We start from the raw sequence: 16,167 nt of genomic DNA on the forward strand, positions 1-16,167 counted from the left end.
ATACCAAGTCTTGTTTTGTCAAGAGGACTGATACCAAAAACACATGGATCCATCACATGTTGGCTCACATGGCCACATGGCCACTCTTCTTATTGCTGAAATATTTGTATCTCTGCTGCTGAGGTGTGCATGTGTGCACCTCTTTAGTTCAGTCAATTCACATAATGTTATTTACTACAGAAAACTGTCATATTTCTCTCCCTTACACAATGCTAAGCTGCTCTTAACAATAAAAAGTATCAATACCAGTATTGATATTGGTGATCATGGCACTGATATTACTTGGTGTCAGATCAACACCAAATATCGTGGTATTGCCCACCTGGACTTCCTGACTGTCTTTGTGCCCAATCACAAATGTTTGCATGCTAACATGCTAAACTAAACATAATAAACAGTAAACCTACTTAACATGGGTACACTAGGATTGTCACTGAGAGCACGTTACCAGCTTTGTACGATTGACAACAAAGATCTTGATCTCACTGAGACTTTCTGAATAAATAATGCGTAGGTAGCTAACTTACAAACAGGTGAAGTCAGTGATTAGATGTGGTGACTTCCTGCTGGCAGTAACCTTCCCACTCATATGGACAAGGAAAAGAAAGAGGGAGACACCCAGGATAGCTCCCAGCATCAGCACCATGGAGAGCTCCTTATTATTAGGTATTGTATTTTAATCAATAACAAAACATCATAGAGGTATAAAGAGACATGAAAAGACTATACAAGTACAAGTTGCTAAAATTTATACTTCAGTACAGTACTTGAGCAAATATACTTAGTTACATTGATGGACAAGATGGAGGATGGAGGACATAGTTCATATTATGTTTCAGAGGTGCACATTTCTAACGAATATAGGATTAGACACAAATAATATCTTGTGAACCCGGGGTTTTAAGGGGCCCCTGAGGGTCTGGGGCCCCCCCGAACATTTGGTAATCCAGTCTCAGTTATCATTACACATTTCTCCGCCTCCCTGTCTCCCTCTCCCTCTCTCTCTCTCTCTCTCCCTCAGTGTTCACCTACGTCTCTCTCCCAGCTGAGGGGTGGAGGCTGACGGCCGATGCCTTTTCTGTGGAGAGGATGGAGGAGAGGGTTTGTTCTTCGGTCGGTTTTCGCAGAGCGTCTTGATAATCAGAAACTCCAGCCTGAGCGGAGAATCTTCATGGGAACAAAACGTCCTTAAAATGAGCCGGGAAGCGACTCTTGATCTGCTGCACAAGGTACGCACCTTTCCCTCCGCTGTTCCTTGTCGCGATGATAGCCTGTTAAATGTAATCATCCTATATGGGGGGCGGTGGGGGGGGGGGGGGTGGATAGTTACATAACAGTGCAAGGCGAATCGGAGATTAATTAGGAGAATAATGAGGGCGCCATGCAAGAAAAGCACGCATGCAGATATGAGCATGAATGATAACTGCAGTCGATGCCGATGGCCGCTTTCCTCCTGTGACTGTCAGAGGGAAGAAACTGGAAGGTGTTGAAGAAAATGTTCCGGGCTGCAAGAGCCTGCAGGCCCGCGGCCTCACATCACCACAGGACCACAGCACAGATAAGGCTACTGACCGGTGCATGTGTAAAGGCAGAAAATGCACTGCCATTATAGGAGGCTGTTATTATTATCTGGATCACCTTCATCTCCATGACGACGGGAAATCTCCAGCCTGTTCGTTTGCTCTCCGCTTCCTGCGGATGCACCTGATCCCAGCAAAATCATTTAGCCTAGCCTGCTCTATAATAAAATCACGTTATAAAGCCGAACAATACTTTTCCTTAACCCGTATTGTAAATTTCGAAACGCCAGTGATCTCCACTGACTAATAACTGTGGAGCCGGTTGTCCTCTAACCGGCTGACTTAGGTTTGAACTCCTCTCTAAAAAAGTTATTTTCCTATTTACAGGCAAGAGCAGTAATTATAATGACCAAATCTGAATTCTGTATAAAACCTTCATAGATGGGAAATCACTGTTCATGTTTGTCATCTGATCTTAATGGGAATTATAGACCTGTTGGTACCACTTTCTGATAAGGCACAATTCGGTTTATAAGCTGTAATGAATGGATTTATTAATGATTAATACATAATTCACTCATGCTTCGTAGTCAGTCAGTTGTATGCCATTGATAAGAGCGACTTTTGAGTTGCCAGGTTGTGGAAAATCCTCCTCCAGCAAAGCTCTTTAATTCATCAGATAGATGAGGGGTCTCCCTCTGAAAAAGGGCTCCAGGACACCTGCACCAAAATCCATTAATAAAGTACTTTTAACATTTACAACTCCAGATGATTGACTGTAGAGCCTATGGTTTGTTAACATTTATAGTTGCACGTGACTGACTAACTTTTATTAGTGTTAATGGTTCATTAGGAAATGAGAAACCCAAGACCCTTTATTAATGCCATACGTTCAAAGATATTTTAAACTATTTTATTACTGAATAGAAACAGCCATGCTATAATCAAAAAAAAAAAAATTTAATCAAGAAACACTGATACAAGAAAGTTTTTGTTTAAACAACAGAATGGGAACTTCTGAATAAAAAAACAGCTCTTATCTTTACTGTCTTGTTCTCTCTACATTTGTACAGTTTTCAGTTTTTCAGACATATCAACAGCTTGTCTGTAAGTTAATAAATGATTATACCATAGTCTAATAAATGTGCAGCTGTAAAGGTCAGTATGAATTTTATAAATGGATTTTGGTCCCGATGTCCTGCAGCTCCTTTTCAGAAGGTAAGTGGTCAAACAGGCACCAAGTTATTTCAAACATTCACCTGCTCATCATATCAAATTTTATTAATTAAACTTTATTTAATCAGGTAGCCTCTTTGAGGGTGAGATGTCTTTTTCAAGAGAGACCTGAGAACAACAAATGTTAATATTTCTACACAAGCAACATAACAAAGCCTAGACAACCACAATCAAGAGTAAATTAATAACCATTACAATAATCATATTAAACATCATATAATAAAGCTTTACAGTCACCAGGGGAAAAGAAAGAATCTGGGCTGTTTGTAGTTCATATTTGAAAGGTGCATATACCTGAAACCAAGATTAGTGTGTATATATGGGATATATAAGGTTATTAGTTCATTTACCACAGTTAAGAGAAGAGATGAAAAGTAGCCTACTTTTGTAATCTAAAATACATGTTAATTAATGAGAAAGTGATAACTGAATCTGATGCTGTGGCAGATAATTTATTTAATCACAAATGAAACTACATATTGCAAATTAATCCAGTTAATCTTTAGCCTGTAATCTCAAGTGAATACAGTTAATCTCTCATGAAACCGGTAATTCTAATAAAATAAGTAATAAACAAGATTTCATCTCAAACCAGTTGTTTGTAAAGCCAGTTATTCTACAACCTAGACAGATGTATTATTCAGCACAGTTTCTCTCCAATGAAATCAGTTCCAGTGTAATAAAAGCCTTAGTTGTTTCCCACCGCAGTCGCTCCATCTTCAATGAAATAATTCCTACTGAAACCGTAGTCATATCCAATAAAAGGTTAGCTGCTTGGATTTATTGTTAGCTCTGCCAAAAGCTTCCTCCTAAACAAACCGCTGTTTTATTTTCTGGTATTACCCAGTTAAGTCTGCTGCCTCCTCTGCAGCCATAGCAGAGCAGAAACTCCAGTTCCTGACAGTCACTGTAGGATAGTCATTCTTTGAAGGACGGATCCTGGAAGTATCACAGTATCTGGGCTGGTAACATGACTCTACACCCACCAGAAATCTACCTGTGTCAGTCTGGCAACTGCGTTTGACCTGGTTTGAACCCATCTAAAGATATACCGTGTTTCTCTCAGCCACAAGCTAACGCAGTTCCCTGCAGTTACTGGGTGTAAAGATCTAATAACACATCATTTCCAGGTGATAATTAGTTTGTGAGGTGAAACCTGTTGGAATTTAGCGCTGTGTAAAACTCACACCTAACTAACACTTATTTTAGAATTAGGCTATGTTTGAATTTACAAACAGCTGGAGAAACTGATGTTACTAAATGTTTACACCTATCTGCCATGTGCAAATGTTAGCTAACTGACAGAACTAACGTTTGCAAGGTTTTAATACCGCTCGTGATGCTGCAGTAACTTCCTGTTCACGCAGACTACTACGACTAAATCAGCAAAATGTTACCAAGACTTTAGGAGGGACTTTACATACAAACCTAGTGACGCATTTGGATGGTGCAACAGATTCTGATGACAGAAATTTTTAGTTGACAGAAATATTGATAAACTCAACTGAGCGCCTTAATTATTACTGTTCGCTCAAAACAACACAACAAAACAACACCTTTTTTTTATCTCACAGGCGACAGGTAAGAAGTCTACCTGTTTTCTGATGTAATCCTCTTTCACTTGACTGTTGATGGTATTTACAGCTAAGGCAAAAAACAGATGTTTCACATTAAAAGCCTCCAGGGGAGGATGCTTACCGGCAATCTTCTCCTTCCCTGATAGGCTTTTAATGTGTAACACATGCAGTGTATTGTTTTGTATTTGTGTGTGTGTGTGTGTGTGTGTGTGTGTGTGTGTGTTTTTTTTTTTTTTTTATGTATCATTTCCATTACCATTTGATCAGGCCCACACCTTTCTCATTAAAGGATCAGTTCACCCAATTCACAGACAAAATTTCACTAATAAATTTGTTTCAGTTCCTCCTTTGTCTTATTTTGAAGTAATTTGGGTAAACTGATCCTTTAATCCCCTATCACAGCTGATGGAGTAGGTAGTTGTTTTCCATGCACCATACTGAAGAGCAGCAATACACTGTCTCCATACACAAGAATGGCTAATTCGGTGTATTTTCGAGAATCAGTTGATAAATGGACTCGTTTTCAGCCACTGAGCTCTATTCTCACCCGAGCTCGAGAGAGCTGGAGAAATACTGTGGTAAGATTTGAAAATGACATGTATGTGACGTTTACTGCCTCTGCTCAGCTGTTTGTATGGCTAAAAATAACAGCACTGTCCCCATGCGGCCTCAGCTCAATTTTTGGCCACATCTGGATCTAGCTACCTGGTTAACAATCTCCTTCACACAGCAGACATGATGAAAAAGAGAACTGGAGACTGAATCATGAAATCACATCAAATGAGTGTGTACCGATGTGTATTCACACATTTCATTCATGTTAACAGACTCTCCTTTGAGATTATGTTCATCTGACACAATATGTATATTTTAAAACCACATCCTGCTGTAGACCATGCATGTGGTCCAACATTGATACACGTGTATAACCATCAGTAAAACTGATTATCTTGTATGCAGTAACCTCCAGTGATTCAATTTAGTTCCATTACTAACTTCATGGGTGGCCTCTGGTTCCCTATAGAGGAGCTATTCTGGGATCCGGAAGTAAAAGTCCGGTTCATTCTTCTCATTGACAGCGTTACATTACTCAGGGTTGGAGCTCTTCTATGGCTGAGAGAGACATGAAACTCCTCTGGTTAAATCATCAGTGCAGAAGATTAAGAGCAGCATTAGAAATAACTGCTCCTTTGATAAAAAGTCTATGCTACAAACCTATGTATATAAAAAAAATTCAAGGTAGACACATAGTTGTAGGACTCCCAAAGTGCATTTCAGCAAGACACTTCCAATCACCAAGCTAATGAGATTTCCATGTTTACAACTTGCGACTGTTCTTCTGCTACTGCTTCTCACTCATTACTGGAGATCCCAGCCGTTTTAATCGATTAGCACTGACAAAACAAAACAGACACAGACACAAATGTCAGCAGTCTACGGTTTTTCACATTAAGCAGTTGCAGAGTAACATTAGCATTAATTTGGAGTCATGTTTGTGATCCAGCACTCACTCTCTTTTAACTCTGTTTTTGGTCTTTACCAGCTCCTTTGAATATGGCTCTTTAGCTGCCAAATGTGTTCTCCTGCTAGTCGCGACTTTATATGCCTTTTGGTGCAGGTAGCCTTAAGTGGGTTATTTTTAGAGCTTGTTCACTGAAAAAGCTGCCTGCTGCAGTCAAAACCAAAGTGATGATCTATGAGCAAAGTTGTGGACCATAAAACCAAAATAAAAAATACGCTGAAAGATGCAACATCAACTACAATAATAATAGGCTAAACTATTGTAGGCTTTCATTGTTTCTTTATTGTCAGTACCATTATGACAAACATGCTTTAAAAAAGCCTGATTATTATGTTTCTATTCACGGCTATTCATGTATTAGAGCCAAAAAAAAAAAACATCCCAGATGTGGCATGAATGACAGCTTTATGCACAAAGCAGATACAGTACATTGTTCTTCCTCAGGCCTTCTGAAACGAGATGAAACAGACAAATGTTATCCAACGCTGTGGCCTCATCCAGTACATTCCTGCTATATTGTGAGCACTTGGTAGACTGAGCTGTGCGTTGCCATGGAAACCAGCACTGCCGAAGCTCATAATATTCCCCTGTGAATGGAGAGCAGAACGGCTTCAACACAACCATTTGTTCCAGTGGTAGAAACACTGATGGTGGCTTAGGCTGCGTGCACAGAAAAATCCTGATCTCAGGACAGTCCACAGCACAGTAGAACAAAAAAAAAAAAAAAAAACGATATGTGACAGCCACATCAGAGGGATCACATTACAACTCTACTGTATTTCATGGGCACTGCATGGATTTATTTTTACCCCGGTGATGTCCGACGAACATGCTCTGACAAATGGTGCATATTTAGTAAAAGTATGCCTCCTAATTTTTACAACACTGTAAAAATACTCCATTACAATTAAACATTGTGAATTAAACTGTAAGTAAAAATAAATATAATCAGAATTATATCCTCAAGGTATTAAACAAGTACTCAATGAAAAAATAATTGTCCCTGTGAGATTCTATATTATGTCATTAGATTATCATAACTCAAACATGAATGTCTAAGCAGCATTTTATGTAGCTGGTTGAGGTGTAACTTATTTTTATATATAACTATTCTATATAGGACTGCAACTGATTATTTTTCATATAGATGAATCTCCTGATCATTCTCTCAATTAATCAATTTGATTGAATTTTTGGTTTGTATAATTCCAAAAAAATAGTGACACCTTCACAATGCTTGTTTTGTTCAACTAATAGTCCACCTCTATATTATAAAAACTAGATTAAAATGATTTAAGAAATGAAAAGAGAAGCTGTAAATCCTCACATTTGAGAAGCTTTAATTATATGGATTCATAAAAAGCAATACACATAATAATGTGTGTTATGTTTCAATTTGTATTTATTTGATTTTTTTCAATGTAGGCATTTTAAATCTTGCATATGGTTTCATCTTCAATGCAACCAGTATTGAAGTTTGTGGAACTTTAACAAATGTAAAAAAGGATTAAATTCAATAATACAAGAGACTGAACTGCTGCTGCAGTCTGCGCTGTGGCCTTAGCATATTTTGCAGTGAAGAAGAAGAGCAGAACAGAGCGGCACTGCCTTTAGAAATATTGTAAGCATTGGTTTTGCCAACATTTATTTACAATACTGTCAAAGATACTAGCTGCTGCTGGGTAATGGCCAAAATAATGTTTTTGGGGTCCAGTCCCCAAGTGGTTAAGGATTGAGTTATGCTCTAAAAGAAGGACTTTGTATGATGTGTTGTCTGACCACAGTAGATATCAAATGTGTTTATAGCTGTTCTGAACAGCCACACTTGAAAAGTGGAAAGCCTGCTGTTATAGAGAGGAGGAGATGCAATATTGTTTAAATATGGGGATAATGGTGCACATTTTCTCTCCTGGAAGACATTTACACTTGAAATAGTTGTGTAAATACTGAAAAAAAGAGAGAGCACTTCAAAATGTACCTTCTCACCTCCACACAGCTGGCTAATCATGGCATTAAGTGGGTATGAATGGATCAACCCCCCCCCCCCCCGGAGCATTCAAAGCTATAGTAGTGACATATTATAGTCGTAGTATATAGTAATAACATTATGATTTTGAAAACTGCATTTGAACTTGAATATTTTGCTAATTCTGGAGATGCTGTCTAAATCCTGTCAACACATCAACACAGACAGAATACGATGGGATGCCACACAAATATCATAGGAAACTCTTGGGGAAGCTTGTGTGGCCTGAATAATATAAATAAAGATATCATGGCCCAGTTGTTGGATGGGGTGTGTTATACTGGTTGTTACAGCCTCAGTTTGAAACTTAGGGTGCGCTTGTTAGGTCAGACGGCAGCAGTTCACAAGGTGATACAAAATGATGTACTTTATGTCCCTGTATGAGACCTGTGAGTGGTCATAACCTAAAGGCGACAGTCAGGACACCAAGAATTGGACACAGTTTAAAAAGCCTCTTCTTTGACACTAATTTATTTTCAGTGGATAATTATCTTATTCTTCATATATGATTACCTCATAGTATGATTTCCCTGTGGGTGCTGAGGAGCTCCCTAGCACCCACAACGCATTTCAACTGTAATTCAGAGTTACACACCTACTCTATACTGCGGGAGTTACTGTTACAAAGTGTAGCTTGCTTTTGGCAGTGTGGGTGGTAACACGTTCTCCCTGCACCTTACTGTAGCTGCACAGTAAGGTACTCGTGTACTTACATGCTGGACTCAACTCACATGGTAGTACTGTAAAAAATAATACTGGAAAAAATGGCAGAGTAGGAGGTCTATTGTTTGGGATGTTATGCTGTGTTTGTGTAGCTGCCACTCAGTCTTGGAGTACGAAACTGTTAAATTTGCAAAAGCATCTCTTTTTTTTTCCCAGTTTCAGCCTGCCCACCCCCAAAAAGGAGTGTTTCTGAAATGGTTTCCAGAGTGTGTAAATCTGAAAACACCACTTGGTGTTGCACTTGGTGTTGGTGTTTCAGTGTGCTAAACTGAGCTTTTCAAAATGATGACGTCAGCGGCTCAGGAGGGTCATGGACTGTGTGACTTTAAACTTAAGGCAACTTTGAGTTACCTTTAACTTTCTCTGGGATCGCTCATTTTAAACACACAGCTGATGCCATTAACATTTAGAATGATTTTATCAAAAAAAAAGATGTTGGACTGTGTTTTCACCTGTCGTTCTTCTGTTGGAGAAAAGTCCTCATCATGTGACGTGTGACTGGAAGGTTTTTGTCAAATATTACTGTAAAACATCTGAGTCTGTCTGAGCTGCGTTTGTTCTCACTGTCAAGGTTTTTCAGTCCAAATATAAAGTGTTATATTTCATTTGTTTGTTCACTTCTGTCTGAGTCACTTTTACAACAACACAAGCACTGACAAACAGGGAAATCATATTGTTGGGAATCAAGAGGAAAATATGAGACTGTAGTTGACCTCCTGACAGAACCATCTGCTGGTGACAAAGCAACTATCAACATTTACTGTTCACCTGTTAACCATCGACAGAGGAGAAGGGAATGAAAGTAGATTTTGACATTGTTGAACAGAGCTGAGACGCCATTACAGGGTGTGAGATCTCTGCTGGAAAACACAAGTTTGGATAATTTTTAAGAAATCAAGTGAAGAGACAGTAACTTGGTGAGTTTTCCTGTTGAAATATAATCAAGATACTGAGGAAATGGCTGAGAGAGCTCTCCTTGAAAGGTTCCTGAGCTGCCGTGTGTTCAGAGACTTTCAGAGATCCTGTGTCTCTGAGCTGCAACCACAGAAAGAAAAAAAAAAAGAATGATTTTTTCACACAGCATTGTGGTTATTCTAATTCACTGTTTCATACTTCATAAGGTCAGTTCTTGGACAACAGAAACAGAAAAATATGTAGATGAGAACAGCTATGTGGTGTGCGTGTAGTCTAGGTGGCAACATTAACAAGATAACTTTCTGTCGTCTCAATTTTTTCTGTAATCATGCATTTTAAACATTGATAAAGATGATGACTCAGCACAGCTGTTGTCATCAACCTGTATTTATATTGATATTGTCGGATGATGTCCTGATCATGAAATAATGATTTGGTCCAATGGGCTGGCTGTCTGACTCCTTGACTGTGATGCAGTTGTGATATTTGGCAACTGAAGAGAAGAGATTGAGCCATTTTCTGTTTTTCACTGTGGACAATAGTCTGCACAAATACAACCTGGAAACAGTACTGCAGCATTTTCATGTAAAAATGGTCTTTAAATATTTCTGAGGGGCCAAGAGGCTGTTTTTTCCATAGATTATTTAGTTTTTATGTCTTTAAGACCCAATGGCATTTCATCGAGAACACCCCAGACATGTTTTATTGTTATATTAATTATTTTAATGTGGTATGGAAAACAATTATTTCAGTTATTAAGACAAGAAGCTAAAACATTTATTTTCTTTTCAACACATTTTTTTCAATAAAATATAACAGTGAATTCACACATTAAAGTAATACACATTATAATAGGAATGGCATTTAACTTGTTTATTTATATTTTGGAATTTTAAAGCTTCATAAAGAAAGAAGAAAAAGAACAACAACAACAAAGAAACAATCTAGTAATCTAATCTAAACAATCTAATCTTACATTACAAGTAAAAGTCCCGCATTCACAATTTTTACTCAGATAAAAGTATTTGCAACAAAATGTACTCAAAGTATCAAATATAAGTTCATAGAAAACAGAATGGTACCCTTTCATAGTGTTTATCATTGGATTATTATTATTATTATTATTACATGAAGGTAATGTTATTCAAAAGTTTCACCTGGTTGGTATAGAGAAAACTTTGACAGTAACCAGTAACTCCAGCACTAGATAAATGTAATATTTCCCTCTGAAATATTGAAATAGAAGTATGAAGTACCTTAAAATGAAAGTACTCAAGTAAAGTACAAGTACGACAAAAATGTACTTAGAAACTGTACTTGAGTAAATGTACCTTTTTACTTACCACTGCCCACAGCCTCTGTGAACTCTCCATCATCTTAATGGCTTGAATCAAGGCAAAAATGACAGTGCAGTTGCACTTGCCAATTATTTCTAATAACTACTGCCATGTTTCCTCACTTATAGGCTTGAATCCATCTAGAAACCCCATGGAGCAGGATGTGGAGAGCCCAGCCATCATCAGACAGCCCAAATTGCCAAAGCAGGTCCGTGAGGACCTGCCTAAACAGCTGGCAGAAATGGACAGGGCAAAGAGGATCCAGCGGTATGTCCAGAAAGATGGGAAATGCAACGTCCATCACGGGAATGTTCGAGAGACATACCGGTATCTGACAGACATTTTCACCACGCTGGTAGACCTCAAATGGAGGTTCAACCTCTTCATCTTCGTATTGGTGTACACGGTGACATGGCTCTTCTTTGGCTTCATGTGGTGGCTTATCGCTTACCTCCGGGGTGATCTGGACCATATAGCAGACAATCAGTGGACTCCATGTGTCAATAACCTGAATGGGTTTGTATCAGCTTTTCTGTTCTCCATTGAGACGGAAACCACCATTGGTTATGGATATAGAGTCATCACGGACAAATGCCCTGAGGGGATAGTTCTGCTTTTAGTTCAGTCAGTGCTGGGATCTATCGTGAATGCCTTCATGGTGGGTTGCATGTTTGTTAAGATCTCGCAGCCCAAGAAGCGAGCTGAGACACTCGTGTTTTCCACCAATGCGGTCATCTCAATGAGAGATGGACGACTGTGCCTGATGTTCAGAGTTGGAGACCTCAGAAACTCGCACATCGTTGAGGCTTCAATCAGGGCCAAGCTTATCAAGTCTAAGCAGACCAAGGAAGGGGAGTTCATCCCTTTGAACCAGACGGACATAAACGTGGGTTACAACACAGGAGATGACAGGCTCTTCCTAGTGTCGCCACTCATCATCTGCCATGAGATAAATCAGAACAGCCCCTTTTGGGAGATCTCACAAGCCCACCTAGCCAAGGAGGAGTTGGAAATTGTTGTGATTCTGGAGGGGATGGTCGAGGCCACAGGTGAGTCCTCAGTCCTCAGAAAGTGGCTTTCTGGCTAGATGTTTAATTTGTGATGCATATATTAAAATAATGTGCACAGAAATGCATTACCTCAGATTTACAAAAGTTGCCTCATTTTTAGTGACAGACCTGCTTCATCATTTCAATGCATGTCAATAAGTAGTAAAGTCTTTATTATTATTAATTTCAATCAATTTAACAAATGGCAGTTACAGTATTTTTCGGGGTGGCAGTGTCATTCTGTCTGTTGGTCCACACTAAGAGTTCATAGCCACGCTACCAACACTTTAGTCCACATTGAAATATCTCAACAAATATGAGATAGACTGCCATGTAATTTTATACAGACATTTATGATTCCCAGATGACGAATCCTACTGACTTTGGTGTTCCCCTGACTTTTCCTCTAGTGCCACCTGCAGATAAAAGCTTTCAGTTATTCTGTGAAATACCGACTAGATGCACTGGCACAAAATTTTGTACAACCATTCATAGTTTTGCCTAAAGCACTTTTTTGTCTTTGAGTACAAACTTTAAGTCTAATTCAGTTCTAACTCAATTACACTGATGTTTCCCAAACCTTAACCAAGTGATTTCAGGAGCTTGGATTTAACCTTGCCTTTAACGTCCTAAAGTATACACAACACTGAGGGTTTATGGCCACACTACCAGCTCAGTGGGGTTGTACTTAGACACAGCGCTGCTTTGAGCTAAGCACTGACATTAGCGTGCTAACATGGTCATAGTGACGACAATAACGTGTTGATGTTTAGCACAAAAAAATATTCACAGTAGTCAATTTCTTAGTTAGGATGAGTCCTAGTGATGCTGGTGATCTTCTGATGGCACCATGAGGTTGACATTTGTGGTTTTCAGTGAAAGTCTTGACAAATATTAAATAGACTGTCATAATATTTGGTGCACACATTTGCAACTCCCTCTGGATTAATTGTAAGAACCGTAATAGATGTGTGCAGTGTAGCGCACCCAAAGCTTTTGTTCCCCAGCTTAAAAAACATAAATAAATATGTTAATATGTTAGATCAGATCGTGTTGACATGCCTGATACATATTAGAGACTGGTACGTGATCATTTATCTCACTAGTAATAAAATGAACCAATTAAATAATTCCTTAGTGGTATGTTTTAAAACAGCTGCTGGAGGCTCACAGAGGACTCCTGCAGACAGCTGAGCCAAAGAGCACACTTTTAAATATCAACAGAAAATTCAAACCAGTTCAATTATTGGTTAATTGTAGTTCATTTTTCATGCTGCATTACTAGGTTCCAGCTTTTCAAAAGTGAGGTATTGCTACTTTTCCTTGTCTTAAAATACAATAAAATTAAGAATAAGAAAAAGTTTTTCAATTCAAGTGTGCTATCATGCTAACATGTTGATGATTAACACTTACAGTGTTTATATTGATTATCATAGTTTACCATGTTCACCATCTTAGTTTAGCGTGTTACCATGGGAACGACCTTCATTTGCAGGTATTAAAAAACAAGATAGAAAGTTTAGCCTGATGATGGCACCAGATTAAAAGTCAGGATCAACAAAGTTATTACATTTAATTCTGAGAGGGACACCAAGCTCTGTACAAAATTTCAATGTGTCGTCATTTCTTTAAAACTGGCTGCCTTGTTATACTTTTTCCTGTTGATGTCCTCAGTGAGCATCAAAACAAAATTCCACTCAAACCATTGTGCTAGGGTGGAGGAAGAAATCTAAGCGACAGATATCTCAAAACCGGGACAAATAAAACCAAAACTATGGGTGGATACCATGAGAGCAAAATGGGAAATTTTTTTTTGTAGTTTGGATGTACTTACACTGTAAGATGGACCAAATCTTTTAAACCTGAATGTTGTTGTGTCTCCAGGCATGACGTGCCAGGCGAGGAGTTCATATGTCAGCAGCGAGATCAAGTGGGGCTACCGCTTCACACCAGTCCTGACACTGGAGGATGGCTTCTATGAGGTGGACTACAACAGCTTCCACGACATCTACGAAACCAACACACCCGCCTGCAGTGCCAAAGAGCTGGCTGATATGACAAGCCGCACCCGCTTGCCCCTAACCTGGTCACTGGCCAGTAAGCTGAGCCAGCAGGGTCTGCCAGAATCTGAGCAGGAGGGTCAGGAGACCAAGACCAGCCTGGACAACCAGGAGAAGAGCCAGCAGACTGAGAGGAACGGGGACATTGCCAACATAGAGAGTGAGTCCAAAGTGTAGCAAGTGTGATAGAGGAGGAAAACATGACAAGTTTAAGGTCCATATAAGATTATTGGACTGTACTGTACGCCTCCCGTTTGGGATGACCACACAAGCTTGCGGAGCACAGGTGAGAATCTGAGGTACTAAAAGAGGACCAACAAGCACAGTAGACCAAGTATCCCTGCACCAAGAACCGCTTTTTTCTCAGTGATTCACAGTTACCCCAAAAACGACAACAAAACATCTAGACATGTGGCCCGCCGCTGAACTGAAAACCCTTTGCGGCAAGTGCATGTTTAAAAAATAATGTGATGTCCTCCTGATGAGATTCCTATTATTTTTTCTATTAAAATATTCCTAGGGGCATTTGCATAAGTATTTTTGTATATACTATAAAATGTTTTGAATTCTTGGTTTTGTTGCGGTGTGAATATTTGACAGATGTTTGATACCAATTCCTTTAGGTTAGTTCTGTATATATTCTATGCCTTACTGTATGTATAAAGCTTTCATTATTTGTTTTTCAGAAATATATAAGCATGTATAAACATTATCTGCAGTTAATTTATCTTGTATTGTGTATATACTGTATGATGATAATGTTATAAGAAAAACATACAGCTCAATGGATGCAAACTCTAGTTTAAACCAATGACAAATTCTTCCCCAAATGATAGCTGTTTGTTTCAGTTAGTACTACATGTCTATAATGCTATTCCTTGAGAAGCCATGACTTGCTGTTTACAGCTGAGTGACTTCAGACAATGGCCCTTTAAAACTGCATTTAGTCACTTTTGCACATTGGAGGCCTCTAGTGGAGAAAGTTAGTCACTATTTCAGTCTCCAGAAATCCCTCACATGTCACCTAACAGTCTCAAAACTAAATAAACAGTAAATTGCATATTATGTACTTGATGAGGGTTTTTTTCTTTGTGCATATATATCTTGTTTTTCAGTGGTGGAAAAAGTACTGAGATCTTTTACTTAAGTAAAAGTATTAATACTACGTTGTAAAAATCCTTGATTACAAGTAAAAGTAGTACTACTTTAGTAAAGGTACAGTGCTCTTGTCAGTAAAATGTACATAAAGTATCAAAATAAAAGTACTTGTTCTGTGTGATAAGGAGCCCAACCACACATTGTTACACACACATGGTTACTTTCCACCACTGCAGTTTTTGTTTGTGGGAAAATGAAACAATCCCAGTGAAAACTGAGGCAGTCAGAGCGTGTTGTTGTTGTCTGTGTCAGTCTTGACATCATCAGATGGTGCTTAAGTAATTTATGTTCAAGTAACGTATCTCACACAAAGCGGGTTGAGAACTGATGGACTAAACTATCTAACTGTAGATAAAATAATTACAACTACCTCCAACTAATAACCTTACAGTAAAATGACAACAGCAAAATGCTGCTTACATATTAATTAATCAATAGCAATAATCTAATAATATATATGATACATGACATGATGTATCAGTCACTGGGGCCATTTTTCTGCATAGGGAGTATTTTTACTTTTGATTCTTCAAGTACATTTTTCTGGTAATACTTTAGTACTAGGAAGATTTTGCATGCAGGACTTTTTAATTGGCATGGATGGATTACCAAACAGGATTACCGGGTACAGGCCCAGGGGCCCTACAGACTCACAGGGCCCCAGAGACTCTGTATTCAGTGACCTTTAATATTTTACAAAAGAAGTGCGGACACAAAGTGCGCAAAAAAGGACCAAAAAGAGATGTGAAAGGACCAAAGACAGACACAAAACAATCACATAAACAGAAAAAATTACAAAAAAGAGAAGAACATTAACTAAAAAGAGACACAACGTTTCTTTTACCTGTCTGTGCCCAAAGACCCATTTTCTCATAATGAGTCCATAATGGTATGTATCACTTGCACGGGTACTTTTACTCAAGTCTTACACTCACCCCTGCTTATAAATATGATAAGTGATCTCAAGATTACTGTGCAGGTAAAAAGTAGAGTACCATCCATGGCTTCACCATGAACCGCTGCTGTCAGGACAAAGTGACTCAG

At 38.7% G+C, this 16,167-nt stretch overlaps 1 protein-coding gene across 1 annotated transcript; it reads left to right on the forward strand.

Moving 5' to 3' along the window:
• The first annotated feature begins 712 nt into the window (after positions 1–712).
• Positions 713–15,025, forward strand: kcnj6 (potassium inwardly rectifying channel subfamily J member 6). Its single transcript, XM_071461580.1, has 3 exons — positions 713–1,229; positions 10,985–11,905; positions 13,790–15,025. The coding sequence occupies exons 2-3, from the start codon at positions 11,008–11,010 to the stop codon at positions 14,140–14,142; spliced, it is 1,251 nt and encodes a 416-aa protein (XP_071317681.1). The 5' UTR covers positions 713–1,229; positions 10,985–11,007; the 3' UTR covers positions 14,143–15,025.
• Positions 15,026–16,167: the final 1,142 nt, after the last annotated feature.

The sequence above is a fragment of the Trachinotus anak genome, unplaced genomic scaffold, assembly GCF_046630095.1.
Source record: "Trachinotus anak isolate AG129_WGS33_773 ecotype Australia unplaced genomic scaffold, CSIRO_AGI_Tana_v1 ptg000024l, whole genome shotgun sequence".
NCBI lineage: Eukaryota > Metazoa > Chordata > Actinopteri > Carangiformes > Carangidae > Trachinotus > Trachinotus anak.